A 26,181-nucleotide genomic window follows, 5' to 3' on the forward strand; every position below is an offset into this window, starting at 1 on the left:
GCTATGGAGATCAGCGAATTGAGCGTTAAGCTACAACAACAGACTGACAACAAGGAGTGAGAGTGAGAGACTTAAATAGAGAGAAAGATTAGAGTAAGGGCTGACAGGTGTGGAGCTAACAGGATAATGAATGAGAGAGGAGGCGGGCGCGCACTGACAGCTGCGCGCGTGGAGAGCTGTCAAAACAAAACCCACGTGCAGACGACAAGTAAACACACAGACATGAAACGTCAGACAGAGGACACGACAGGACCCCCCCCCACGGACGCCACCGGGCGTCCTCGGGGAGGGCTCACCTCGTCGCCGGTGGAAGTCCACGATCAGAGCCCGATCCAGAATATCACGAGACGGCACCCAACACCTTTCCTCTGCGCCATAGCCCTGCCAGTCCACAAGATATTGAAAACCCCTGCCACGACGGCGGACGTCTAATAATCTCCTGACAGTGAAAGCAGGAGAACCATCCACAAGACGAGGGGGAGGTGGGGCGGGGAGATTCGTGGCAGGATTAAGCTGGGAAGAAAACACAGGTTTAACCTTGGACACATGGAAAACCGGATGAACTCGAGCAAGGGTAGGGGGGAGCTTAAGCCGCCGGGTTGACTATCTTGGTGATACGGTATGGACCAATGAATCTGGGTGCCAGCTTACGAGAAGGAACCCGGAGAGGCAGATCCTTACTGTCAGGATTCTGTCAGAATCTTGTCTTGTTTTAATGTCTAGTTCAATTTGACAGGATTCTGACAGTACCATGTTCTGTGTGGGAACACGTGGCCATGGTGTGTTGATATCAGGCCACGTGGTTTCCTTGTCTCGTCTCTTTTACCCCGCTCCCTTGTCATTCTCATTGGTTTGATTGTTTTATCCCTTGCACCTGTTCCCCTCATGATTTACTCCCTTATTTAAAGCCCTTGTGTTTCTTGTCATGTGCTCGTTCATTTTGTAAAATTGCTGTTGTAGTCAAGTGTTCTGATCCAGCTTCAAGTCTAGTTGTATGTTAAGTCTGTCCAGTGTTTTATATCTGTTTACTGTTGTTTGCCCCCTCGAGGGCCTTTGTTTTGTCATTTATTAAAGTATTTTTCTGTTCACCCCCGACAACTTGCTTTTGGGTTTATCTGTCCCCTTGTTCCTGACAGAATGAACGAGCCATTACTAAACCCAGCAACGATGTCGGAGTCTGCTGCAGTCCCGCCTGTTTCTGTTTTGCTGCCCATTGCAGTGCACCCTGTTCCCGGCTGGCTGTCTGATCGAGGACGCTCAGCACTCTTTGCTGAGCTCTGGAGAGCCGTTGCTATGCCTGAGCCAGCTTTCAGTGAGGTTGCTGCTGTGCTTGGTCCGTTTCTTGGATTGGCTGCCGCCAGGTTTACGCTAGTTCATGGGATGGTTGGTACCGAGTCCAACACCTCACCTGCTACTCCACTGCTCTCGGCCGTGCAGCCCGCGCAGTCGACCCAGCCCGCGCAGCCCGCGCAGTCGACCCAGCCCGCGCAGCCGACCCAGCCCACCCAGCCCGCGCAGCCCGCGCAGCCCGCGCAGTCGACCCAGCCATCAAAGCCAGAGCAGTTTGTGCTGTCCCGGCTGCACCCAAGTCCTGCACCTCCATGGACTTGTTTATCATGGACTTGTGTTCCCCCTGGACTCATTGTTTTGTAGGTTTTTGCCCTGTTTAAAGTCATGTCTTGTTATCTGTCATGTTGTGTCTGTCTTGTGTGTCCCCTTGAGGGACGCCAGGTGGCGTCCCTTGGGGGAAGGGTACTGTCAGGATTCTGTCAGAATCTTGTCTTGTTTTAATGTCTAGTTCAATTTGACAGGATTCTGACAGTACCATGTTCTGTGTGGGAACACGTGGCCATGGTGTGTTGATATCAGGCCACGTGGTTTCCTTGTCTCGTCTCTTTTACCCCGCTCCCTTGTCATTCTCATTGGTTTGATTGTTTTATCCCTTGCACCTGTTCCCCTCATGATTTACTCCCTTATTTAAAGCCCTTGTGTTTCTTGTCATGTGCTCGTTCATTTTGTAAAATTGCTGTTGTAGTCAAGTGTTCTGATCCAGCTTCAAGTCTAGTTGTATGTTAAGTCTGTCCAGTGTTTTATATCTGTTTACTGTTGTTTGCCCCCTCGAGGGCCTTTGTTTTGTCATTTATTAAAGTGTTTTTCTGTTCACCCCCGACAACTTGCTTTTGGGTTTATCTGTCCCCTTGTTCCTGACACACGTGGTCTAGATTAAACAAAGGACAAGAAGGCAGAACCATGCCAGAATGGAACTATGAGAGAACAATACAATGTATATAATGTTTTTTCATTTAAAATATGTTTTATTCTATTTAATATCGCAATGGATTTAGACATTTTTGTTTTTACATGGTTTATGTGTGGTTTCCAGCTTAATTTATGATTGATTACTATTGTAACACCCCAAAATTATATTAATATACTATTTCTCCTTCCTCCTTATAAATCATAAATTTAACTTTGATATTACTTTGTCGATTGCTGAATATTATGAACTTTGTTTTAGTCAAATTCAATGAAAGTCAATTATCATCAAACCAACTTTTTAAAGCCACCAATTCAATTTCAACTGTTTTCAGGAGCTGCTCCAAATTTTTCCCCGAACAGTATACATTTGTGTCATCAGCAAACAATACCATTTTTAATTTTTTTAGACACTTTACAAATATACAATACAAACTATTTGGGACCTAACACCGAACCTTGTGGAACACCACAAGTAACTTTCATTAGATCAGATTTAATATTATTTATTTGTACAAACTGATATCTATCCTCAAGGTAACTGCTTAACTAAGAAAAGGCTTTTCCACTTATACCATATCTCTCCAATTTCCTTATATACCATATCTCTCCAATTTATTCATTAAAAAACTATGGTCAATAGTGTCGAAAGCTTTTTTTTAAATCTAGGAACACCCCCACAGTATATTCATTGTTATCCATCTTCATGTGAGTAAGATGGTAATTATGTTATCTGAATTCTTATCAAACTCATAAACAATTAACAAAACATTATTTTTATTGATAAATAAAATTCCTACAAAGTTTTTAAATAAAATTCATACTTATTATAACCCAAAAATCATTTTGTGACATTATTTTTTTAACATTTTATTTTAAGGGGTTTATTCTTCAAGATGTCTTCACTGTAACCTGTGTCTTCTGTTCTATTTCCAAATGTTTCTCTTTTATTGCATCCACCTCACTGCCTTGCTTATCTAACATTTTATCATATAAAACAAAACTGTTATCTACTCAATAATAACAAACCTCCCTATCGGTTACACACATGACTGTTAGTGTATATTACAGTGTATTATTTTTTAGTTTCAGCATTCAAAAACTTCAGTAAATTGTATGCATCATCACTACTTTGATCACATACAGGATTACATAAATCAAAACTAAGCTGATGTAATAAAAGCACAATAAACAAACGTGTTTACACTTTACAATAAGCATTAGTTAAAAAAAATTTACTAATACATTTTTAAAATCAAAAGCTGTAACTGTTAACATTGTTATGAACTAACATAAACAATTGGCATTAACTAATATTAACAAATATTAATAAATGTTAATTAAATATATTGTTCACTAGTTTAGTTGATGTTAGCAAATGCATCAATTAATGTTAACAAAATGTACTTTATTGCAAAGTTTTACCACAAAAAATAGAGTAATAGCATTTTCATGTTCTTTAACAATACACAAAAAATCATATTCAGTTTAAATATGCATTACTTATACATAAGCTGTAGGTTTATATTTTTTTTATTTTAATTTTAAATAAATATCTAGCTAGACATAACTTATTATTTCTATATTTGTCATCTTCTGTGTTGTGGTCTTCTTAGAGCCTTAAAAAAGACAAAAAAGCCATTAGAAATTATGATGGTAGGAGAATATCAACATACTGTATTGTACAAGATTATCAGTGTTGAATAACATACTATTAATAGTTTTCATGAGTCGCCCCTCTAATCTGCAATTGATCGCAGATTAAAAAGTGAATGATTTCTTTAGTTTATCTTAAATACTGAATAGTTGTTGTACAATAAAATGCACTAACAGATGTCAGATACGAAAACCCAGAAAAGAGGAATTTGTGAATTTTGTGATATAATCGTATGTACCTCTATCCCAGTGAGGAGAAACAATGGCAGGCGGCCATCAATATACATTCGTATTTACAGTGACCACTTAAGCAAAAGCAACCTAACATGAACATGTATTCATTATCTATTGGTAATTTTCTTACCTAGATTTTTGTTGCGCACCGAGGCAACCAACACTATCTCATAACAATTCGTACGTATTTTACCAGTTGGCTAATTCGTATTATTTCATACGACCACACTCGTAGATTTTTGTTCGATTTGACTTGACCCATGTGACGTTGGGGTTACGGACGGGGTTAGGAGTTGGGTTTTGTTTCGTTTCGTTATTTTTTATGATAGTCATACGTTTTTGCGCGATTAACTTCGTATGAATTCATACGAATTAGCCAACTCGTAAAATATGTACGAATTCTAGTAAGATCATGCTGAGGCAACCCATTACAGTGATTAGTTACACTAACTGCTAAAGTTAGCTAAAAAGTAGACATGTGAAAATGCAAAATTGATGTGAAAGAGTGAAAATGCAATGTTTGCAAATTCTTTTGCACCTTTATTTGATCATTTGTTGTTATAAACTTCTGCTTAGACTGAACTTTATTGCTTTTCATTAATAGAATTTGTTTTAAAATATGGAATTGGGTGCTGTGTATAATCGTAAATGTCTAAATGTGTAGTTTTTGTTCATATCTTTATTTTTCGTTAAGAAGTTATATAAATAATTGTGGCTTAAAACAGATGGAAATTTGATCTGCTAAGGGGCCAATCACACCAAATGCTTGGAAAAGCAAGGCGTCTTTTTTGGTCTGTTAAAAAAGAGCAGTGCAGTGCGTCAACCACAGAGGCAGTGGTCCTGTCAATCAAATATTGAAGCGTGAGCGCTCTTTTGCTGTTAACTGTCATATTAACAGAAACGTTAAAAAGTTGAAGCTTGCTCTGACCTTGATCGAGGGTGAGAAGTGCACAATCACGCAGGAGACTGCAGCCTGGTTATTCCAAGCAACTGTAAACTTCCATCATCGCAACGGAACGCCCGCCTCTCCCCTTATTTGATTAGACAATGGAAAAACATGCTTTTCCGCTCTAAGCGCTCCTTCAAAAACTGCCGGTAGGTCTCGTGACTGAAAACTATCAATCACTATACAGTCAATCAGTGCATAACAAACTCTGAATATACACACATAGTATGAATGCATAACCTTATTGACATAACCTACAAAGTTAAAAGTGAAGGTGATATATGATTATTCATAGCAATGCTATACAAGATCAATTTTTGGTTCCCCAAAGAACCATTCAGTCAAAGGTCTTTTAAGGAACTATTTATTGTAAACCCTTTAGGAACCTACAGCATAACTCTATGAAACTTGATACTTACCCTCCTCTCTAATAGCACACAAAGTTAAGTTCATCCACACAGTCTCTGTTTTCCCAGCTCTCATTTTCCAGGTTTAGAGATACACAATAGAAGTTATTGGCAGGACAGTCTGGCAGCTGGACCCTCAGACGGTTTCTCAGATTCGCCCCACTTAACCAGAACCATGAACCTGCCATGAATCGTAGACCTGTCCACACACTTGATGTATCAGCAGTAGCTTGTTTGGCTTGCATGAGATGTAAATATGTTGGCAGACTGGCCAGATCAGTGTGATGAGTCCTGCAGTATTGTAACGCGTCCTCCCAGCTCTTATTCTCTTTAACCACAATCAGTTCAGTGTCCCACTTGTAGCACAAGTAAGGGTGTGACTCAGCACAGGGGTATTCATACAATTCGCCATTTTTAAATAGACCGCAGAGGTCTTCAGTTGAATAATATGATTGGTCTTCTTCCAAGATGATAAAACTGATATTGCTTTCATCACTCCACTCCCAGTTGTTTGGAGAGATTCGTTGCAGACCAATCCAACTGTCTGGGTATGAACCATTTAACGCTGTAATTTCATACCGGCTGTCGAATCTGGACAGGTCTACATAGCTGTCTCTGCAGTGACTTTGAGCATCTGTCCATGTTGTGGCATTATTAAAATAAAAGTGTTTTCTTCTCAGAGCTGTTGTCAACTCACAATGAGCTGAGAGGAGAAGAGCAAACACGACAATCTTCATCTCTTCTGTTAAGGGCGAGTCAGTCAACTCTCTCCTAAAACACACTTTATAAGACCAACTTTACATTTGTTAGTAATGTATGCAAATGATTACTCAGAGAAAGCAATGGGAAAAAACCAACCAGATTAGATAATAATTTTTCTTTTATGGGAAAATTCATCAAAATCAGTAATCAAGCTTATGACAATTGTGCCAAATATTCTTGACCTTTCATTAAAAACAGGAGGATGAGTTTTGAGGAAACTATGGTGTTAAAAGCTTAACTGTCCATTTGGTCTGAAAGGAAGACGGTAAAAAAGCTTAAGCAATAAATAAATGTAGGACAAGAACAACTAAAAACATTGAGATTGTCTATAGGTGACTGTCACAGAGCAGAGAGTATTTAAATTGATTTGAAGAAGAACAAATGAAATTGTCAGATTATATGTCATCTTTAAACCATCTGTCAGGTGTCCATGATCTTAAAAGATAACGAATGTAATAAAACCCTAGAAATGTCATTTATTCACATTTTATCAACAAATTAGGATGCAACAAAATAGGACTCAAGTATTAAAATAACATTTAAATAATAAGTTGTCAGTTTGAGGCCAGATATGTAAGAAATAATGAATGACGGGCGTTGAATTCTAAGAAAATAATGCACACCCAAGGTGGTTACACCACGGGTGTGCATTATTTTCAAATAATTCAAAGGACCGGAGTCAATTATTCCACTTATACCACGGTTACCAAAAACATTGCTCTGGTGCCTATTTTCTTGACATTTGACAAGTTAGGTGTGCGGTTTTCTGAAAAATAATCAACACCCAATTAACATTTCTCAGCCAATCAGATTAAAGCATTCAACAGCCCCGTGGTATAAGAAACAATAATGGATTAAAACAGAGATTGTGATATGAATATTACTAATATATATCAATGTTATGGCTTGTTTAAGCCTAAATATAAATGCTGCATGACATTGGTCCTTCTCATGAAAATGATTTGCATAAGGCATGATTTTGTTGTTTTTTAAAGTTAGCAGTCCTGGTGTTTTTTTTGCTATATTTTTGTATGCACAATTTGAGTATTTTAAGCCAGCCTACCAGATCAAATGTTCGAAGATGATGACGTCTTTTCTTTACTCCTTGGTGTTCCCTAAATGACCACAGCTCTATATGTAAAATCTATATGTAAATGTTGCCACGTCTTAGCTTGACACTCGATCTTTTCACCACTAACAGTGAAGTGGAATATGAAATATTTCTGATTAATATAAAGAGCAATAACCCAAATGTCTGGATTGGTCTAAAAACAGTGAGAGGGCTGGCACTTGTCTGACAGAAACGTAAAAAAATATCAAAGAAATAAAGTTAAAAGACAATTTTGACAGACAACAGCAGTTTTACTGTTATGACTGAAATCCTGCAATGACAATAAAGTTGTTGAACAATATTCTTGTTAAACTAGATCGTGGATAAGGTAGTGGAACAAATCTGTCATAGCAGAGAAATATAAATCTGGTTAAGACTGAAGTGGATACTTCACTAGTTGTGTAGGTTTAGGTGATGTGAGTTATTCATATATCCTCTATATGTCTGTAATATTGTTTAGATCATTGCAGTTATTTTATTTTGTGTAGTCTTTCTAATGTTAAAAATGTTTTAATCGTGTCCTCAGGTGCCTCTGAATATTCAAAATAACCAAATTATGCAAATCCATTAATCATGCATTATGTAAATGAATAAAGGGGATTATATCCTTTTAATGTAACACCATACATTCATGACATTTATTATTTTATTCTATAAATCTGTTTTGTTTAAATATATTTTTAGTACTTTTACAGTTTCAGAATTAATCACTAAACCATGAATCTCTGAACCAAATTCCCAGTGGCCTAAATCATCCAGTCTTTTGGCAAAACCTTAAACAGGTTTAGGTAGTTAATATATGCTTCATATGTGGCCTTAATTCAGTGAAGCAGTTGGTTCAGTTGATTCGAAGCTTCGAAAAGCTTCGTTTCTCCCATCATTTCATCACCTCAATTGACACTATGAGAAAATTGAGTTAAACACACAAAGACCAAAATGAGAACAAGCTTGAATATTATTACAAAAAGATACATATAATAGTATGTTAAATGTAGGCGTTACTTCACTAGAAACTATTGACACGATTGTTGTACCATCGCCTGTCCTGAAACGGTAGACCGCAGAATTAGTTGTGGCTAGAAAAGATACAGCAACGGTCAAAATCTCGTGAAATCTCGCCTGATAAGCGCTGTTTCCTTTCTAATCCTACCCCTAAACCCAACATATCGCGAGATTTTGGCCGTAGCTGTTTCCTATCTAGCCAAAGACCACGAGAAGCCCGACTGTCCTGTATGCCTGTATAGAAACATCCAATAGGGGGCATTGTTTCTCTAAAAATGTGTTTGTTAAAACGCATTTAAATGTGAGGTGAAAATAAACTCGATATTCTGTTAACATAATTGACTCTCTTCGCTTTGCTGTAAATGAACAGTTGGCACAGGCAAGAGTAAATAAATAAATCAGAGACTATTTAAATAATAACAAAATAATATGATCATCCGATGCAGAAATATTACACTACTAGTTAAGTTTTTACTGCGAAACGGTTAGGAATGTTTAAACTTTACCAAATGAAACTACTAGGCGCATATCACGTGACCCGTGCCTCACTTCCTTGTGTCATATGACCATCATTCAAAACTGTTCACAAACATGTCGTAAGGTAACCAGCGCTCGGGCCAGGCGATTTTTTTCTCGTCCCAGGTGCATCAGGTAAGATGGCATACCAACAGTGTCTATGGTGCATATGAAACGCAATTAATAATTTGACTTTTAAAAATGTGGTTGTAGTGAATTATATATGTATGCTAGAGGGGTTCATGCGCAGCCAATAATGTACTTTAGTGAAATGCTTTAATTCGACTTAACGCGGCTCAATCTGCGCAGAGCCCCGTGAAGTTGAAGACACCTTGCATTGCATTTTTTTTTCAGAACTTTCAATGATCATCATATTAATCACAAGCTTTTGGGCTTGCACTCTAGACCCACCATAGGCTATCTTGTTATTTGTTTGCATGTTTTTATGCATAAACAAGCTTACCTTCTCTTTTAGAGTCCACAATGAAATCCCTTACATGGATCCTATACACTGTTGGTCTGGTTTTATGTGCAGCTGATCCAGACAGGGCCACAAGACCTAATTTTGTCTTGATGATGGTGGATGATTTAGGAATTGGAGATCTTGGTTGCTACGGGAACACAACCCTTAGGTTCATTCTGTTTTATTTATTTATTAAAAATAAATTTCTATAGCGTGTTTGGCATAACCTAGAATTATATACGCTTATTCTAAATAGCTCTCAAGTTGTCTATATGTAATTTTCTTTAAATTACTATAAAACATAGACCAATTAGAGTAAAAAATAATACATGTCATTAACATTAGGAACAAAATACTTAAAGGGATAGTTCACCCAAAATTGAAAATTTTATCATGATTTACTCAATCTCATGTTGTTACAAGCCAGGCTGTATAAATGTCTTTTTTTGATAAGAATGAAGAAAGAAATTTTGAGGATTGTTTGTGGCCCCATTCACTTCCATAGTAGGAAAAACTAATACAATAAAAGTCAATGGGGCCTCTGATCGATTGTTTGTAACAGCATGAGGGTGAGTAAATCAGAATTTTCAGTTTTGGGTAAACTATCCCTTAGATGATACTAGCTGTGTAAGAACAATTTACTTTAAGATTTATACATTTAATATGGATTAGATTTTAGATGGTCACACACACATTTTGGTGGGTGAGCGGGACTGACAATGTCTTTCTGCATCCCACTGGCACCTCTTATAAAGTCTGTATTGTATTGTGATTGTTTTGGCCTGCAGGACACCTCATATAGACAGACTGGCCCAGGAAGGGGTTAAACTGACCCACCATATAGCCGCTGCACCCCTCTGCACTCCCAGCAGGGCCGCATTCCTCACAGGCAGATACCCCATCCGATCAGGTCAGGCCTGAAGCTCCTGCACCTATAATTCTGCTAAAATTAGCTTCATTTGCTTCCTAAATTTCAAAGCAGTACAGTAACTATTTTGTGTTTGAGTAATAATAATATTAGTATGGTAGTAGGAAGGAATAATAATAATAACGTGATGGACATACATTTATGATACTTGTTGTATCTACTTAGCATTCTTTATGTCTTTGGTGTATGTTTATCAGAGAGTATACATTAATTTTGTATTTATAGGTATGGCTGGGCATGGCCGACTTGGAGTGTATCTCTTCTCCGCATCGTCGGGAGGTCTTCCGCTTGAGGAAATCACTTTGGCCAGGGTTGCTAAAGAGCAAGGCTATGCCACAGCTATAATTGGTAAGCTAAGTACTTCTAACACCAATTCGGTTCAAAGTAGCATTTTGTTTGACTGATTAGTTCAAAATATAACTAAATCGTTACCCACGTAAACTTCATGCACAGTGTTCATGTAGTTCAGCTGGTATAGCATTGTGTAAGTCAGGGGTTTTCAAACTGGGGTCCAAAGACCACCAGGGGGCCATCGGGAGGTTCTCAGATAATTTCAGAGAAAAAGCTAAAGAAAAATGTATTTATTAGGAAGGTGATTATCTCTCATTTCATGCTACATACATTTCAGAATCCTTTATATCTCACTTAATCTCACTTTTATTTGGGGGTCCTTGGCCTCATAAAGTTTGAAAACCCTCGGTGTAAATAACACATTTCTTGAGGTGAATTTCTAAACCGAACACACATACTGATGCAGTGCAAGTTGTTTATGGATAAAAGTTTCATGCAAAATCCATAAAAACAGAGACTGTTGCAGATGGCTGTGAGGTTACTTACCCTAGTTTTACTATAACATTATGAGATATCTCACTGTGTAAAATGTCTCCTGAGTGACCAAAGCCCAAGGTTTACCTAGTTTTTTTATGGAGCGGTGGGATATACAGTCAATTTTATCACCAGAAACTGTGCACGCTCTGTATGCATGGTTTGTGCATGCACCTATAATCATTGTTGGCACTTTTAGTGGGTCTACAAGGTGTCAAGCTACAATATATTTTACCTGTTTTTACAGTCTGGATTTGCAAACAAATAAGTTGGCTAGTTGCCAACTGTTTGTACACTCTCAGAAGCAAAGGTACACAAGAAGGTACAAAAGTTGTCACTGGGGCAGTACTTTTTCAAAAAAGTACACATTGTACCACACTGGTACATTAGAGGTGCATACAAATGGTAAATATTAGGACCTTTATAAAAAAACACCTCAGTGACAACTTTTGTTAATTTCTGAGAGTGTACCTTAAAGACCAGGGAGCACGGCTCTCAACTAAGTTGATGTTTTGTTTGTTTTTAATAAATACTGGCTTTTGGGGTTTTCTTGTTAAATATTTTTTATTATAATTAATGTGAACTGTAAATATGATATTATTTATATTGCAGTGCGATTTTTATTAAACAACACTATATCCACAATATAAAATCAAACCTGAAGTAAAGCCATGTGTTTAGCATGTTCTACTTGAAGTCTGAAGATTTCAATCTGAAGTTGTTTTTTTAATATTAAGTAGGAATAATTTCTAACTAAAACAACAAAAAATGTTAAGTAGTTTGCACGCTGGGACATTCTTGTCAGTTTAAATATTTTTATTGTAAAATGGTTGGCAAATATTGCATGTTTAGGTACATTTTACCTTGAACTCAATGCTCAAACTAATCTTTAACTATTTTACTATTGACATGACTTTTGTTACTAGTAACAACTGGATTGTTGGTTTATAAACCAGGTTCAAGTGACACATGCCTTTCATAAAATGGGATATGAATGTGTGCTAATCTGATGTCACTAAACCCAGGGTCATATGACAAACAGATGCGGTTAGACCATAAGGTCAGACAAGACTGACCTTATCTACAAAATCTAACAGAAGCAATCATCACACTGAAACAAAATACTGTATGCCTGTATATAAGTCACTTTTTAATTGCATTCCATGCCAACAATATAAATGGGTCATGGTCAGAATTAGAAGGGGCTTTGGGCTAAAATGTCAGTCTAAGTGACACAAACTCTAGATTTCTATTATCTGTTAGCAAACATTTTAATATTTGTTTAACATTTGGCATTATAATAGGGCTTAGACACCATTTTGACCAAGTAAATTGTTCGTTAACTCATTCCCCGGCAGTCATTTTTTGAAAAATTGCACGCCAGCCTTTTTGTGATTTTCACTCAAGTTTCACCAAATGCCTTCCAGAAAATAATTCTTATAAAAATATATAAACATTAAAATTTTCAAACAAACAATAAACAAACAAACAAAACAGGAAAACATTTTATCATATTTTTTTCTGCTTATAAACTCTCAAATATAAGTCTTTTTCTTTAAAAATATATTTTTTTAGCAAAAAGCTGAACTAATAGCATTTTTGTGAAGGAATTTTGTAAGAGATCAGATTCAGAACGATTATCAAAACATACAAAGAGTTTAAAATTTGTAAATAATGTTTTGGCTTTAGTTTTAATATATATATATATATATATATATATATATATAAATTATATAAATTGGGTAAGTGGATAATCACGGTATTGCAAATTAATATCATAATTCTTCAGAAACATGTTTTTTTTATACAAATGTTTTCTCTAGATGACTCGTTAATGGGGCTTTCACACCAAACGAGAATTCAAAATGATTTGTGCAAGTAGATTATATACAAAGTCAATGCAAAGACGTGAATAGATGCAAACTCCTGTGGGGCGATGGGAATGACACGCATTGAGCAGCGTGATTGCCACAAAACACACGCTATTCACCTCAAACGCGTATATTCAACTCAAGCTAAAAATTTGCATGATATGAAGTTAAATCTTGTGAGTAATCTAGAGCAAGAAAATCGATGCTTCACATTTGGTGTGTACGCAACATAATACTTTGATATTTAGTTTTGATAATGTTCAATTGAACAGGTGTACTTAAGAAATTTGCCAGAAAGTGTATTTTTAGTTCAATTCTGTTTATATAGCGCTTTACACAATTGTTTAATTGTTTCAAAGCAGCTTTACATTAATAGATGCGGGAAAAAACACAGAAAAATCATAAAAACATAAACGGCAGAATACAGCAGTTAAGATTAACCATACTAGCGAGCGTAGTAAACATTTTACCTATGTAAGAGGGTGCTAAGTTAAGCCAATGTCAGCAGACTCCCCAGGGGTTGAAAAAAAACCTGTGGGCGAAAAGTCCTAGGAGGGGAAAAAAACCCTTGGGAGAGAGCCAGACATAGCTGATTCTATAGAGGACATATTATATAATAAGTAAGATTTTATGGGGATTAAAACAATATATATACACGGATAAGTAGATTTAGATGGGGGGCAGCTGGTGGTCGTTGATCTGACATCAGCTGGGCATCATGTTGAAGGAAGGCCAGTAGATCAGTGGCGTGATAACGTCCACGGCAGCCGATGCTGGGTCTGTTAGTCCCATTGTCCTCGGAAATAAGGAGGAGATAGGGAAAGAGAAAGAAAATCATATTAGCGTAGAGGCCGTTCACATGTAATGCAAGTGTCACATAGTATTGTGGTTTAATATTAGCTCAGTTCCAGACAGGCTACTATAGCGGCATAAATATATTACCCAGACGAGTTATGTGAATGTTTTTTTCCAGACAGGCTAACTATTGTGGGATAAGTAAATTTACTAGACAAATTACGTGAATGTTTTGTTAAAGAGAAATGTCTTTAGTTTATTTAGACTTAAATTGATATACACAAATAAAAGTGCAAGAATGACATGAGACATCATGGACTGTTAAAAATATGGACAGATTTTCTGTGATGTCACCCATACGTTTGTGAAGAGCATTTTTAAAGCACAAAGTTGGCAGAGCCTGCCATCATCATCTTGGCGTGGAGCTGAGGTACCTGGTTGCTGAAACCATGCCCCCCTAGCTCGATGGTAGTGACAGCAGCAGCAATTCACCTGTCAATCAAGTGGCCACGCTCTTAAAGCTCTTAGAACTTTAAGGCTTAATAGATTTACTAGCCAAAGTTAACTTCTGGTCTGTGCTTGTTTATCGGTCTAATTAGTGATTAAACTGACTACTGGAACAAATACATTGTGGAAAAAATGTTTCGGTTTCCAAAAGACGAGGGGGGAGAGTGAGAATGGATGGGAGCTGATGGCTTTCAGACTTTGCATAAGTGGTGCCTCCATGGTCACGACTGAGGCTTTTGCGCAGTGAGAATAACAAATAAAGCTTTTGTTGTACATGTATGATTATTTTAGTTATTTTGTCAGCCAACAATTACTGATTTTGTAAATCAAATTCTAGGAAAGTGGCACCTGGGTCTCAACTGTGAAAACAGTGCCGACCACTGCCACCATCCCGCCTCTCATGGCTTTGACCACTTCTATGGTACCATTATGACGAACCTCCGGGACTGCCAACCTGGACATGGCACAATCTTCAATCGCGTCCATGATCACATTCCCTACAAGTACATTAATATTGGTCTAGTCTCCCTGGCTTTACTCCATTTTAGAGGGGTGATAACGGTGCCCAGGAAGGTAGTTTTTGGCTTTCTGGCCCTGATAGGGATGCTGATCATTCTCTTTGAGCTAATGGTGTACACATTCCCAAATTTTAATTGCTTTTTAATGAGAGGGGCGGAGATTGTGGAGCAACCATTTATATCAGAAAATCTCACACAGAGGATGACTCACGAGGCGATAGAGTTTATGGAAAGGTATGTGTCCAGCTTTATAAGTACTTATGTATGTATTTTTGTTTATATATATGTAATTTCAATTTATGGAAAATCAGTCCATTACTAGGCTCTTTTGCTAAATGAAAGGTCATATTGAACCCTCTACTACATGTTTGTGTCGTAAACATTACATGCACGTACACACTCATTGCCAACAAAACCAAGACATATGAGATGCAGTTTTACTTAACACCTGCGACTTATGACCTGGTTGTTTTATCACTGGGACCGCCCCATTTTTTACAAAATCCCCTTTAAAATATGTTACCTAGTAAACCATGTCGAAAGTCATTCAAAGCTATTTCTGTCAGTCACTGATCTCTGATATGTGGGAAAAAAATTTTGAAATGATGTGCTTTGTGTTTTATTACAATGTATTTGATTGAACACCATAGGGTTTTTTTTCTGTATATTTTACACAGGAATTCAGAGAGGCCGTTCTTGCTCTTCTTTTCATTTATCCAAGTCCACACTGCACTTTTTGCTGCATCTCGCTTCAGAGGCAAAAGCCAACATGGTCTTTATGGCGACGCTGTCATGGAGGTGGACTGGAGTGTAGGTACTGAATGATTTTTACTTTTTGGAGTAAAATCCTAAACTTAACTATGCTTTTCAATGTACCATGTCTTTATGATGTCTCTACGATGACATTAAGATTTGATGATATATCTCAATTCAATTCAATTTTATTTATATAGCGCTTTTCACAATTTGGTAATTATATCAAAGCAGCTTTACATAATAGATGCAGTGAAAAGCACAGAAAATCGACAGATAGCACAACATAATACACGATAGCACAAGCAGCTAAATTTGCTGCGGCTATAAATCAACATTATAAGCGAACGTATTACTAATGTAATGTATAGAAGTTAAGCCCAAGAAGGCTGCCTCCCCGGGTTGAAAAACCCCCTAGGAGAAAAAAAACCCGGATTTTAAGCCGGGGAAGTAAAAAAAGTCCTAGGAGGGAAAAACCCTTGGGAGATATATAGATATACATTGAAACGAATAAGGAGATTAAGCAGGTTCTGCCAAATTTTGAGTAGAGATGAAAAATGTTCAACTCTGCGTGAGCCAAGAAATTGTACACTTGGAGACGGAACCTATCAGTTGTTTTTTCAGTAGTCATTAGGTTTTCAGTATTTTAGTAATATTTCTAATTGTCAGTCTTGTTGCTGTTCCTAGGTCAGATCATGCAAACTCTTGAGCGCCTAAAATTGAAGGAAAACACTCTAGCGTATATGACCTCAGATCAGGGGCCACACCTGGAAGAGATTTCCATCCATGGAGAGGTGCACAGGGGTCACAGCGGAATATACAGAGGTACGATGACATACCTGTCCAATAGATTCCCCATGAAGTAGCCCTGAAGGGCCAGCTTTCTGTTTAGACCTTATTATTTATAATTATAAATAGAAGATGGTCAAGAATAACTTATCCAATCTTCTGTTCCTTTGTTATCTCTCGAGCAGCTGGCAAGTCAACCAATTGGGAAGGTGGGATTCGGGTACCGGGGATTCTTCATTGGCCTGGTGTCCTACCTGCAGGAAAGGTCATTGATGAACCCACTAGCAACATGGATATTTTCCCCACCGTGGTGAATTTAGCTGGTGGTTCTGTACCCAGCGACAGGTGAGAGCATGTCACCTAGCAGCAAAATCTGACGTTTAACCACCCAGACAATTATTTGGTTAATCATTCAAATTGGTTGGGTGGTTAATATCCATTTTTTCTGTGGTGTGACAAACTGAGAACACATTTATTTCAGACTTTAAAGCTGCATTCTGATAACTTTTGCCTCTCTGTTGCCATCTTTGTTTGAAACATGAAATTGCAGGGGTTTTTTTTCAAAATTATTTTTTGAAGATGTGTTGTGCTTCACCCCACTACTCTGCACAGATATCAAAAAATTGACATTTTTACATTATATTCTCAGGATGGTCATTGCTTAAAACGTTACAGATTAAACACTACCTTTTATAAATGACAAGTTTAAACTGTTTAACAAGCTACAAACGAACCATCTGCGTCAGCAAACATAGTAGCCAAGTCCTCATCTTTCTGTTTACAGACGTGACGCAGTAAGTTCAAAAAGTTTGTTATATTTGCCATGAAATCCAACAAAGACATTATTATAAGCTTTGTGAATCAGGATGAGGTAAAACAAATAATTTTTTAGATGTACTCAATTTGGTCAAATTTTTCAGATTTTAGCTTTAAAAAATAGTGGACTAGTTGTTGAGTCTTTTTAAGTTTCAGTTTAATGTAAATGAGTATACATTACGATTTGTTTGTATTACAGACACATTGATGGCCATGATCTCTTGCCGCTGTTGCAAGGACAAGTGAAACGTTCTGAACATGAATTTCTGTTCCATTACTGCAATGCCAACCTGAACGCTGTGAGATGGCACCCATCTAACAGTGAGTCTCAACTCTCTTAATTTATATTATAAATGATTTGAAACTGGGGCTGCCACATACGGCAAAATAATACATTAAATATATGCAAAATACATTTTGTAGAAAGTAAAGATTTTTTAAAGGAACATGCCGACGTTTGGCGTATTCGCTGTATGCTACTTGGGCGGGGTGATTTGCAGAGTAGCAGAGTTTTAAATAACTTGTCAACGACAGGGAAAGAGTTAACATTTGTATTTGAGGGTCAACAAATACATTTCTAATTTTACAACCCATATAGCAAAATAAAAAATGTTTTTTCCTGGCCAAAAATCAAATCAAATGTTTAAAATGTATATGTATAAAATTATAAGTAGATTTCTTTAGTTGAAAATATATTTAATTTTAATCTTTTGAAACCTGTTGTTTACAGGTTTTTAACATACAAAGTTTTGTTATGCAACGTGAATAAAATATATTTTAAAATATACAAAAATGGCCAAAAACATATTTTTGAATACATTTTTGAAACAATATATATATATATATATATATATATATATATATATATATATATATATCAATATATATATATATATATATATATATATATATATATATATGAAAAGTATAAGTATATTTTTTGGTCATGTTTTGTACATTTTGAAATGTATTTTAAAAAATATATATTGGAAAAATATTTTTTTGCCGTACAGAGCACAATATTAAAGAATATGCATTATGCGATAACTCGCTAAATAATTACGCTAATGCTTTGAGTTTGTAAAATTCATTTGAACTATGAAACTTATATAACCAATACAACTCTGGGAACCACATGCTCATTTTCTCGTATTTGAGGCGTGGTTTACGAATGCCCAGAGCCGTTTATTGGGTGCTACGATTGTCAATCACATGCATCTGTACGTAGCTCATAGCCAATCGTTTCAATTATACCAGATGACGTATGTAGAGTGACATAAATTCAAACGTAAACAACTTTTATCGGTACGTGTGCACACAGCTGAAAGCTATGCAACTAAACAGGTAGCTGTATATTGATATTGAAAAGCAACACAATTTAGTGACAACCACAGTACATGCATAATGACAATATGATATTAATAAATACCACTTACCATTTATAAGTTAATTGTACTTCGTCGACTATGGCTATCATGTAAATAAACATCCTTATTGGAAATGAAATAGTTTAAAGCCAAAAGTTGCTTTTTTTAAATAAACATGCGTTCAAAACTACTTGGAACACTATCTAAGGCTGTATTGAAAAGTAACTTTGCGTCTGCTGCCGTGTTGTAAAAACAAAACTGCTTCGGTGTGTCGCATAGACATCGTCATCGTCTTGCTGCCCCCTCCCCGTTCTGTGATTGGTTCCCTATTCAGGGGCAAAATTGGTCCATAGTTTTCTTGCTAGACTTGCAGCATGAATAAATTTGCATGCAAGGCAACATGGGGAAACCTAGGCTTAATCTATACCTAAAATCTAGATATTAGGGCCTTTTGAAAGGGTACTGCCCCAGTCACAGCTTAAGACCGTATTTTGACAGTGTATAATACAAATAATTTCATCTCACCCTGTAAGACATTTTACTGTAAATCATTTGAAAACAATAAATAATTTAGGCTGTTTTTCTAGGTAGTGCAGTCTGGAAGGCCTTATTCTTCACACCTAACTTCTACCCAGAGAACAGTTCGGCCTGCTTCAACACTCATCTCTGCTTTTGCATTGAGCCTTTTATCACATACCATGATCCTCCGCTGCTTTTTGAGCTGTCAAGTGACCCATCAGAGAGCACCCCCCTGACCCCAGAAACGGAACCCAAGTTCTACTCGGTTCTAGAGGCTATAAAGGGAGCGGTAAGCCATCACACCCAGAGTCTGAAGCCTGTCCAAATGCAGTTTTCCCGTGGAAACTTGATCTGGAAACCCTGGCTCCAACCTTGCTGCTCGTCTCTCAGTCAGCTTTGCAGTTGTGAAAGAGATCATCAGACAGGAATGCCAAATCATGATTTTCAAAAAGAATAACAACTTGAATAAAATTAACTAATGTTAAATTTTATTAAACTGCAACTGTTAACAACTCAATGGCCATAATACTCTTACATGCTTTGGTGCTCATTATTTTTAGGGATGCAACTTTGGTATCCAATCTGTTTTGCTAATTTTTTGCTTGTGACTATCAAGCTGCACTTTATTGGTTAGTGTTTATTACCAATGTTGTATAGTATAATGCATCATTCTTATATTCATTCCATTGCTGTTTACAAAAAATAACAGTGTGATGTCAAATACATGATACTTTGCTCATCATGACAATAATGTTGTAGACATTGCAGCCCAGACTAAGTATTGCACAGAAAAATTAAAATATTGCACTGGTTCAATTGCACAAAATAAAAAGAAATTGTCTGTTGGATGTCATTATGGCAATTTAGACATGTGTTAGAATAAATAAAACCAACTACTGCATCCATCTTTCTTGCTTTAGAAAGCGAACGGCATCTTGGTATCCCTCTTGTTCCAGTGCTTTGAGTCGGGGGTATGAGGGAGGAAACAGGGCCTGGTTCAACCTTATGATATTGTCCTTCGAGAACTGAGGATAGAAAATAATTGAAGTTTTAGAAACTGTCGTAAAGATTTATTTAAGTTTGGGAAATATTTACATAAATGTAAAAACTGTGTAGATACAAGTGATCACTTTGAATGCAAGTATATGCCAAAGGCATATATATAATTAAGGTGTATATGCAAAAAAAAACTTACCACAACACTCATGTTGGCAAGTCTGAGTTCCAGTTTACTCCTCCCCTTATGAATGGGTGAAATATTTTGCGGCCCAATAAATGGTGACACCATGATTGTGCGTCCCGTAGGAAGAACAGGAAGACTGTTTGTAAACCCTCCATCTATCCATTTCTGGAAAAAAAAGGTCACACCAAAGAAATAAATTTCTTTCATGAGAAAAAAGCTTGCTTTAATAAACCATTGGTGCATCCAAAATCGCCTACTTCCATGCTATATAGTAGGTCAAAATCAGTAGGCAAGGGAGTAGAAGCCTATGTCCGAATTTTTTGTATTCAAGCAAAAAGTAAGATTATGAAGTGTGCATTTCAATCCCAGGAGAAGTGTCAACCCAAAGAAGGAGAGGCATCGTCATATTAAAAAATGTTGGAAAACGGTAACGGGGCTCTATTCAAAGGTAAATACACAGAGAGAACAGCTGTTTCTTTTGGTCAAATTGCACTTGTTTAACATCAACCAAGTTAACGGCTTGTTTATGCTTGATGTGTCAACATAGGAAATGTATACATCTGTAAATGTATACACACTATCCATATTCATAGTATATAGAGAACATACTGTTTTAATGGCCGATGAGTATGTACTTTACCTAATTCAGTACATACTGTCATAGCACGCGGTTTTGGACACAGGGCATTTGTTTCCTCAGGAATCAACACTTGAACTTTACTGAACTGCTTTGGCTGAAACTGTTAAAGCAATCGTCCTCAAATACACTGTAAAGATCTCCTTTGTCAGTGAAAGGTTATAGGGATACGACTGTTGTAGCTACAGTAAGAGAGCTACAGTGTAGTTGTATTAGAAATAATTACCTGCCCTTGGAACTCCACTGGCTTGATACCAGCATAGATGGGCACAAAACAGCTGGCCAAGAGCACCTTTAGCAACAAACACAGTCAAAACATATGAGCAGGACGGCTAAACGGAAAGTTAATAAAAATGACAAAATATGGGAAACTTCAAAATAGCCAACACAAATAAAGCATATACTGTTTGCTGTTAACATGTCAAATTGAAGAACCAGGACATTTTTTCCTTTTTTATAAGGGAATTGAATGAACCAACTCAACAACAATCTTCCAGAGCAGCATCGGCTTAGTGGAAATGCTTGATGAAATGGGTAAGTTCCCTTTGTTGGGTTATGGGCATCAGTCCCGTATTTGAAGGATAAATGTGACCCTGGACCACAAAACCAGTCATAAGTCGCACAGGTATATTTGTAGACAAAACCAAAAATACATTTAATGGGCCAAAAATCATTAGTGTATTATGTAAAGATCAGTTTCCATGAAGATATTTTGTAACTACTTTATTTTTGAAAGTTGTTTCAACAAAATCGAGATTCAAAATTGGCCAGAAAATCGACTACAAACTTCACGTTACTACCCATTCTATGGGGATTTCCCATTCAAGTTTGTTTTTTATGTAAAAGCTTACAACTTCCCCCATTTAGTCCACAAGGTCATTACAGCAGTAAACCAATAAAGACTGCTTAAACAAACCTTTTCATTAGTAATACGTATTGGTAAATATTTCATATCCTAACAAACCATAGATCAATGGAAAGCTTATTTAGCCGTTGGGTAATGTATAAATCTCAATTTTAAAAAAATGACACTTTTTAGGTTTTGTGGTCCTGGGTCACAAATGATTGTCTGTTAACTTCCAGGTTTGAATACCTGAACAAGGTCTTCCCTCGACTTAAAGCTGGACACTAAAGAGTTCTTAAGCGTCTTTGAGTTTGTTATTGAAATGTGGACTCGTTCATTGGCCAACTGGTGTGCATTGGGTGGTAGAATCTCTTCTATGCCTTCCCTAGAGAATAAACAAAGGGCAGATGCTCATTACACTCTCTAAAAATGTCTGGGTTATTTTTTTATCCATAATCTGTAAATATTGGACAGAACACAGCGCAGGGTTAACATTGACCCAATGCTAGGTTGTTTTACTCTATGGTTGCATAACCACAACCCAGCATGTGTTCTGTCCGATATTTACCCATTATGGGTCAAAAATAACAATTTTTAGAGTGTATTAACAACCTCAGTGAAAACCGTTTTTCCATCATCATATTGTGATTGATGCTCGCCGAACCGCTGAGGTAAGGCAGGAAAAATAAGGTCCAAACAGCCTTGCAGATTATAATTCAGTATGGGGAAATAAGGTTACGAAAAGCCCTACAGGGTTACTTTGGAGATCACAGAAGCTTTATCTATGAGATGAAATAAAACAATCCTGATAGTCTTACCTCAGCTCAAGCATGAAGTCATATCCTGGTGTCACTGCTCCTAAACTCTGACTTCTTACATTACTGGCAAAGACGTAGGTGAATTCCTTACAATCCTGTGAAAACAAAATGTGAATACATCAGATAAATGCTGGATTTTCAGTGATGAACTGGTCTGTTTTTATTAGTTCTGATCATGCACTATGAAAATCAATATAATATGGTTGTAATAGCTACATGTTTTATACATACAGTATTAGCATTTAATTTTAAACACGTTCTGCTGTCTTTTGGTGTTAAATGGCTTTACCTGTAGTTTATCAGGAGAAATCATCATCACAGTGGCAGCTAAAGCACCAGCTGATGCTCCAGCACAGGCTTTTAAAGAGCAAAGCAGCTTATCTCCATGTCTCAGTATTGCCTCTATTACTCCTAAATGGTATGCTCCCAAAAATCCAGCCGCAGCGAATGATACATTCACCACCGTCATACCTGCATCCTTAAGACAGGGAAAGGGTTAACTTTAAAGTTAAAAGTGAAATTTGTGTTTTTGGGCACGAATGTAATAATATATAATAATAATAAGTTGTACTTTTTAAGCTTATGCATTCTGTTAGGAAATCTTTTTTTAAACGACAAATAATAAAAACTTCAGTTGTTCACTACGTAATAAAGCATAATGTTTTTTTTATTGAAATGACAACAGCAAAAAAAATCAAAGACTTGACAGTAACAATATTATAACAAAGACAACAAAATGCTAGTGGGAATTTACAATAAAATATTTAATAAAGTACTGATTTTCACATTTTTACTGCTCTTTGTTTGGAAGAAAATCGAATTGAATATATATAAAGTTCCATTTCTTTTTTAAAGGAAATGAAACAGGTTTTTGTCCAGAAAATGTACATTTGTGAATATGACATTTTGCTAACACAAGGATCAGATTCATTATGTAAATACAACTGGTGGTATGATTGTCTCATAAACATAATGAAATACTTGCGCGGATTGAAACGAAATTACCTCCCAAATTATTTTGCGGTGCACGCAACAGCAACAAGTACTGTAGACCAAGCTTCCGTATCTGTGGATTTCAAAATAAAAGTCATTTCTGCTAGACAATAAAATATCGAACTAACTTTTTTTTTTTTTTTTTTTTTTATAAAAATAGCAGCACCGGCAAACTTTTCAAAGACCGCACATAAAAATGTATATCTTAAAAGATAAAACAGCAGTGGGTGTTTTGTTTATATCAAAAACAAGTAAGCTACGTTGATACTTAAGGCTTGTAAACCTTGTGAAACACAAAGAAACTACAGTATATTCACTAGAAAGCTGACTATACAATTTTTTTAAATGTTCATGATATTTAAATAATTATTTATTAAAATATTAGCAGTAGGGAACAGAAAATGAATATGCTAATATTGTTAAATAATATCTTTATTATTAGAAGCAAAAATTGAAGTAATATTAGTTGCAATAGTTTTTAAGCTATATAATATTTTTTCTAAATGTTTATATTATTGTTTTTGTAGTTTTAGTCATATAAGAAAAACTGCATATGATGCTGTATGACAAATAAAACACATTTATAATAATCACAATTTCTTGTCATTCATCAGTTTCATGGCCATAAGAAGAAAAGAGTTATTGTAGAGGTTTTTACCTTCAACATATGTGATCTTGTCTGTGAAAACCGGGCCAATGTCTATAAAACTGCAGTGGAAAGATTTGTTGGCTCACTGAAAAAAATATTCATCCAATTTACTAATTTTTTTAAGGTAAGTGGTTGCAAAAAAGATTAGTAAAGTAAAATAAAATAAAAAAACTTTGTTTAAATGTAAATATTTGGGGGTCCGCATCTACAGCGAGCTTCAGTGGCATAAACATGTGTTAAGTGTTTGTATACAAGAGTTCATGAGCATCTACACTTTTTACAATAGAGTATATTGTCTAGTTTAGGAGTGTAATGTTTAAAAGGAAACCTCAAATAAATACTCTGCTGAAAGGACTTTGCTGCCGTACCATGGCTGCATCAGGCGCAATGATATTACGCCGTGCCCGAAAATAGTCCCCTGCTATTGAAAGTTACCAAGGGGACTACTTTCGGGCGCTGCGTAATATCACTACGCCTGCTGCAGCCATGTTACGGCAGAAAGTCCTTGATTATTACGCCAGAATGAGAGTATAGTTCTTAGCCATATCAACCTAGAAAATCGCTTTTAATTTTCCGTACATGATGTAGCTACAGAAGAGTCAAGTTTTAAATAGAAAAAATATCGAAACTCTTTGGTCATTTTTGAGCCTGATGCTAATTGTCTAATCAGATTCAATGGATTATGCTAAGCTATGCTGGAAGTGCTACCGCCAGACCCAGAAATTGGCTGAATAGATTCCAAAATAGTAAAAAATCAAGTGTCTTACTCTAGGGGAGCTGGAAAATGAGCATATATTCAAAAAAAAAGTGGACTGTCCCTTTAACTCCTGTTAGCATTGCATTGTGACAGAATCTTTAAAACATGGTAAGGAGCGTCACATTTCCAGCTGACATCAGATTTATTCAGGCCAATCAAAATGTACAGATTAGCTGGCCAATCAGGGACACAGAGCTTTTCAAATTGATGAGTTTTGTACAAAATCTGTGCATTTCAGGAAGAGAGGGAAATGTGGAGCTTCACAAATGTACGGTATGTGGAAAATATTGTTTTTTTTCCCCATAAACCACGCAAACACATTGTACCAAATACACAAAATTATGTTGTTTTTTAGCAATGAAATAGGTACACTTAAATTGTTCTTACCCTGACTAGATTGCTTAAGATTAAGGGTTTCTTGTGTACCATAGTGGTTTAGACAGAATTTTCATTGGTACATAAGTGCCAATGTAACATCTGAAGAACCCAAACTCTGTCTTGAGAATCTTTGTATAATTTAATATGTACACTCTTAGAAAGGATGTGTTAATTTTTTACACATCTTTGTGCGCTAAGCTTTTAACACATTATGTGTAATTTTAACACATTATGTGTCATTTTGTGTTGATTTTGTGTTAAAATATAACACAAGTTGGGTTAAAAGTAACACAAAATGTGTTGTTTCAATAATAACACAGTGATGGGTGAATTCTGGGACAACGCATTTAGTGTGTCGTCCCACAATCAACACTAATGTGTTGTTTTTAACACATTAGTTCTAAGAGTGTAGTAGAAACTTGATCTTCTGGTTTTTGGATCTTCAGCTCTGTAACATACTGCTTTGGCTTGGTCCTTGGATAAAAAAACTGGAGACTGTTGATGAACAACTTTGAGCTTGATATCAAAGAGATATCAGACCTGGTGGAGAGTTCACGTTAAACATTAAACCTTCAAAACCTCAGAAGATTTGTGAATTCATTCCTGCTCCACCAGCAGACTAGAGGTTTGATTGATAGACTGCTTTAAATATGAATACTCATATCAGTTTATACTTCTTACTAATGATTACCAATGTACTGTTTGATCAGGGATATGAAGAGAAGTTGTAATTTTTCCATGAACAGAGCCTAATTTTATCAGGTGATAATCTGTTTATTGCTGGTACTAACACCACCAGTACAACACTGTGCTGGGTTTTATTGCTGATGGCCAAATATCCTCATATACAGGGTAAGACTCAAATATCACTGTTAGGATCT

At 36.4% G+C, this 26,181-nt stretch overlaps 2 protein-coding genes and 1 long non-coding RNA gene across 3 annotated transcripts; 2 read left to right on the forward strand and 1 right to left on the reverse strand.

Moving 5' to 3' along the window:
* Positions 1 to 682: 682 nt before the first annotated feature.
* LOC129437496 (uncharacterized) lies at positions 683 to 2,173 on the forward strand. The gene is made up of 2 exons (XR_012368447.1): positions 683 to 992; positions 1,137 to 2,173. It is a non-coding gene; the product is annotated as an uncharacterized lncRNA (long non-coding RNA).
* Positions 2,174 to 8,823: 6,650 nt separating this feature from the next.
* LOC129436678 (steryl-sulfatase) lies at positions 8,824 to 19,534 on the forward strand. The gene is made up of 10 exons (XM_055194928.2): positions 8,824 to 9,025; positions 9,366 to 9,522; positions 10,142 to 10,263; positions 10,507 to 10,629; positions 14,617 to 15,031; positions 15,475 to 15,611; positions 16,238 to 16,375; positions 16,525 to 16,684; positions 17,355 to 17,476; positions 19,110 to 19,534. The coding sequence occupies exons 2-10, from the start codon at positions 9,374 to 9,376 to the stop codon at positions 19,496 to 19,498; spliced, it is 1,755 nt and encodes a 584-aa protein (XP_055050903.2). The 5' UTR covers positions 8,824 to 9,025; positions 9,366 to 9,373; the 3' UTR covers positions 19,499 to 19,534.
* On the reverse strand, positions 19,508 to 23,594 carry LOC129436683 (patatin-like phospholipase domain-containing protein 4). The gene is made up of 7 exons (XM_055194935.2): positions 23,529 to 23,594; positions 22,813 to 23,001; positions 22,524 to 22,618; positions 21,955 to 22,090; positions 21,088 to 21,153; positions 20,237 to 20,389; positions 19,508 to 20,066 (listed from the first exon to the last, which is right to left on the reverse strand). The coding sequence occupies exons 2-7, from the start codon at positions 22,990 to 22,992 to the stop codon at positions 19,935 to 19,937; spliced, it is 762 nt and encodes a 253-aa protein (XP_055050910.2). The 5' UTR covers positions 22,993 to 23,001; positions 23,529 to 23,594; the 3' UTR covers positions 19,508 to 19,934.
* Between the last annotated feature and the right edge of the window lie 2,587 nt (positions 23,595 to 26,181).

This window comes from Misgurnus anguillicaudatus, unplaced genomic scaffold (assembly GCF_027580225.2).
Source record: "Misgurnus anguillicaudatus unplaced genomic scaffold, ASM2758022v2 HiC_scaffold_29, whole genome shotgun sequence".
NCBI classification, from domain to species: domain Eukaryota; kingdom Metazoa; phylum Chordata; class Actinopteri; order Cypriniformes; family Cobitidae; genus Misgurnus; species Misgurnus anguillicaudatus.

What these genes read in the sequence shown, in the direction of transcription:
- LOC129436678 (XM_055194928.2), top strand. Translation starts at nt 9,374, where the DNA reads ATGAAATCCCTTACATGGATCCTATACACTGTTGGTCTGGTTTTATGT. An exon ending in GCGATAGAGTTTATGGAAAG is followed by an intron (nt 15,032 to 15,474) that starts GTATGTGTCCAG and finishes TATTTTACACAG; the next exon opens with GAATTCAGAGAGGCCGTTCT. An exon ending in GAGATGGCACCCATCTAACA is followed by an intron (nt 17,477 to 19,109) that starts GTGAGTCTCAAC and finishes CTGTTTTTCTAG; the next exon opens with GTAGTGCAGTCTGGAAGGCC.
- LOC129436683 (XM_055194935.2), bottom strand. Translation starts at nt 22,992, where the DNA reads ATGACGGTGGTGAATGTATCATTCGCTGCGGCTGGATTTTTGGGAGCA. An exon ending in CGAGGGAAGACCTTGTTCAG is followed by an intron (nt 21,154 to 21,954) that starts GTATTCAAACCT and finishes TTGTTGCTAAAG; the next exon opens with GTGCTCTTGGCCAGCTGTTT. An exon ending in CAGTGGAGTTCCAAGGGCAG is followed by an intron (nt 20,390 to 21,087) that starts GTAATTATTTCT and finishes TTTTTTTTCCAG; the next exon opens with AAATGGATAGATGGAGGGTT.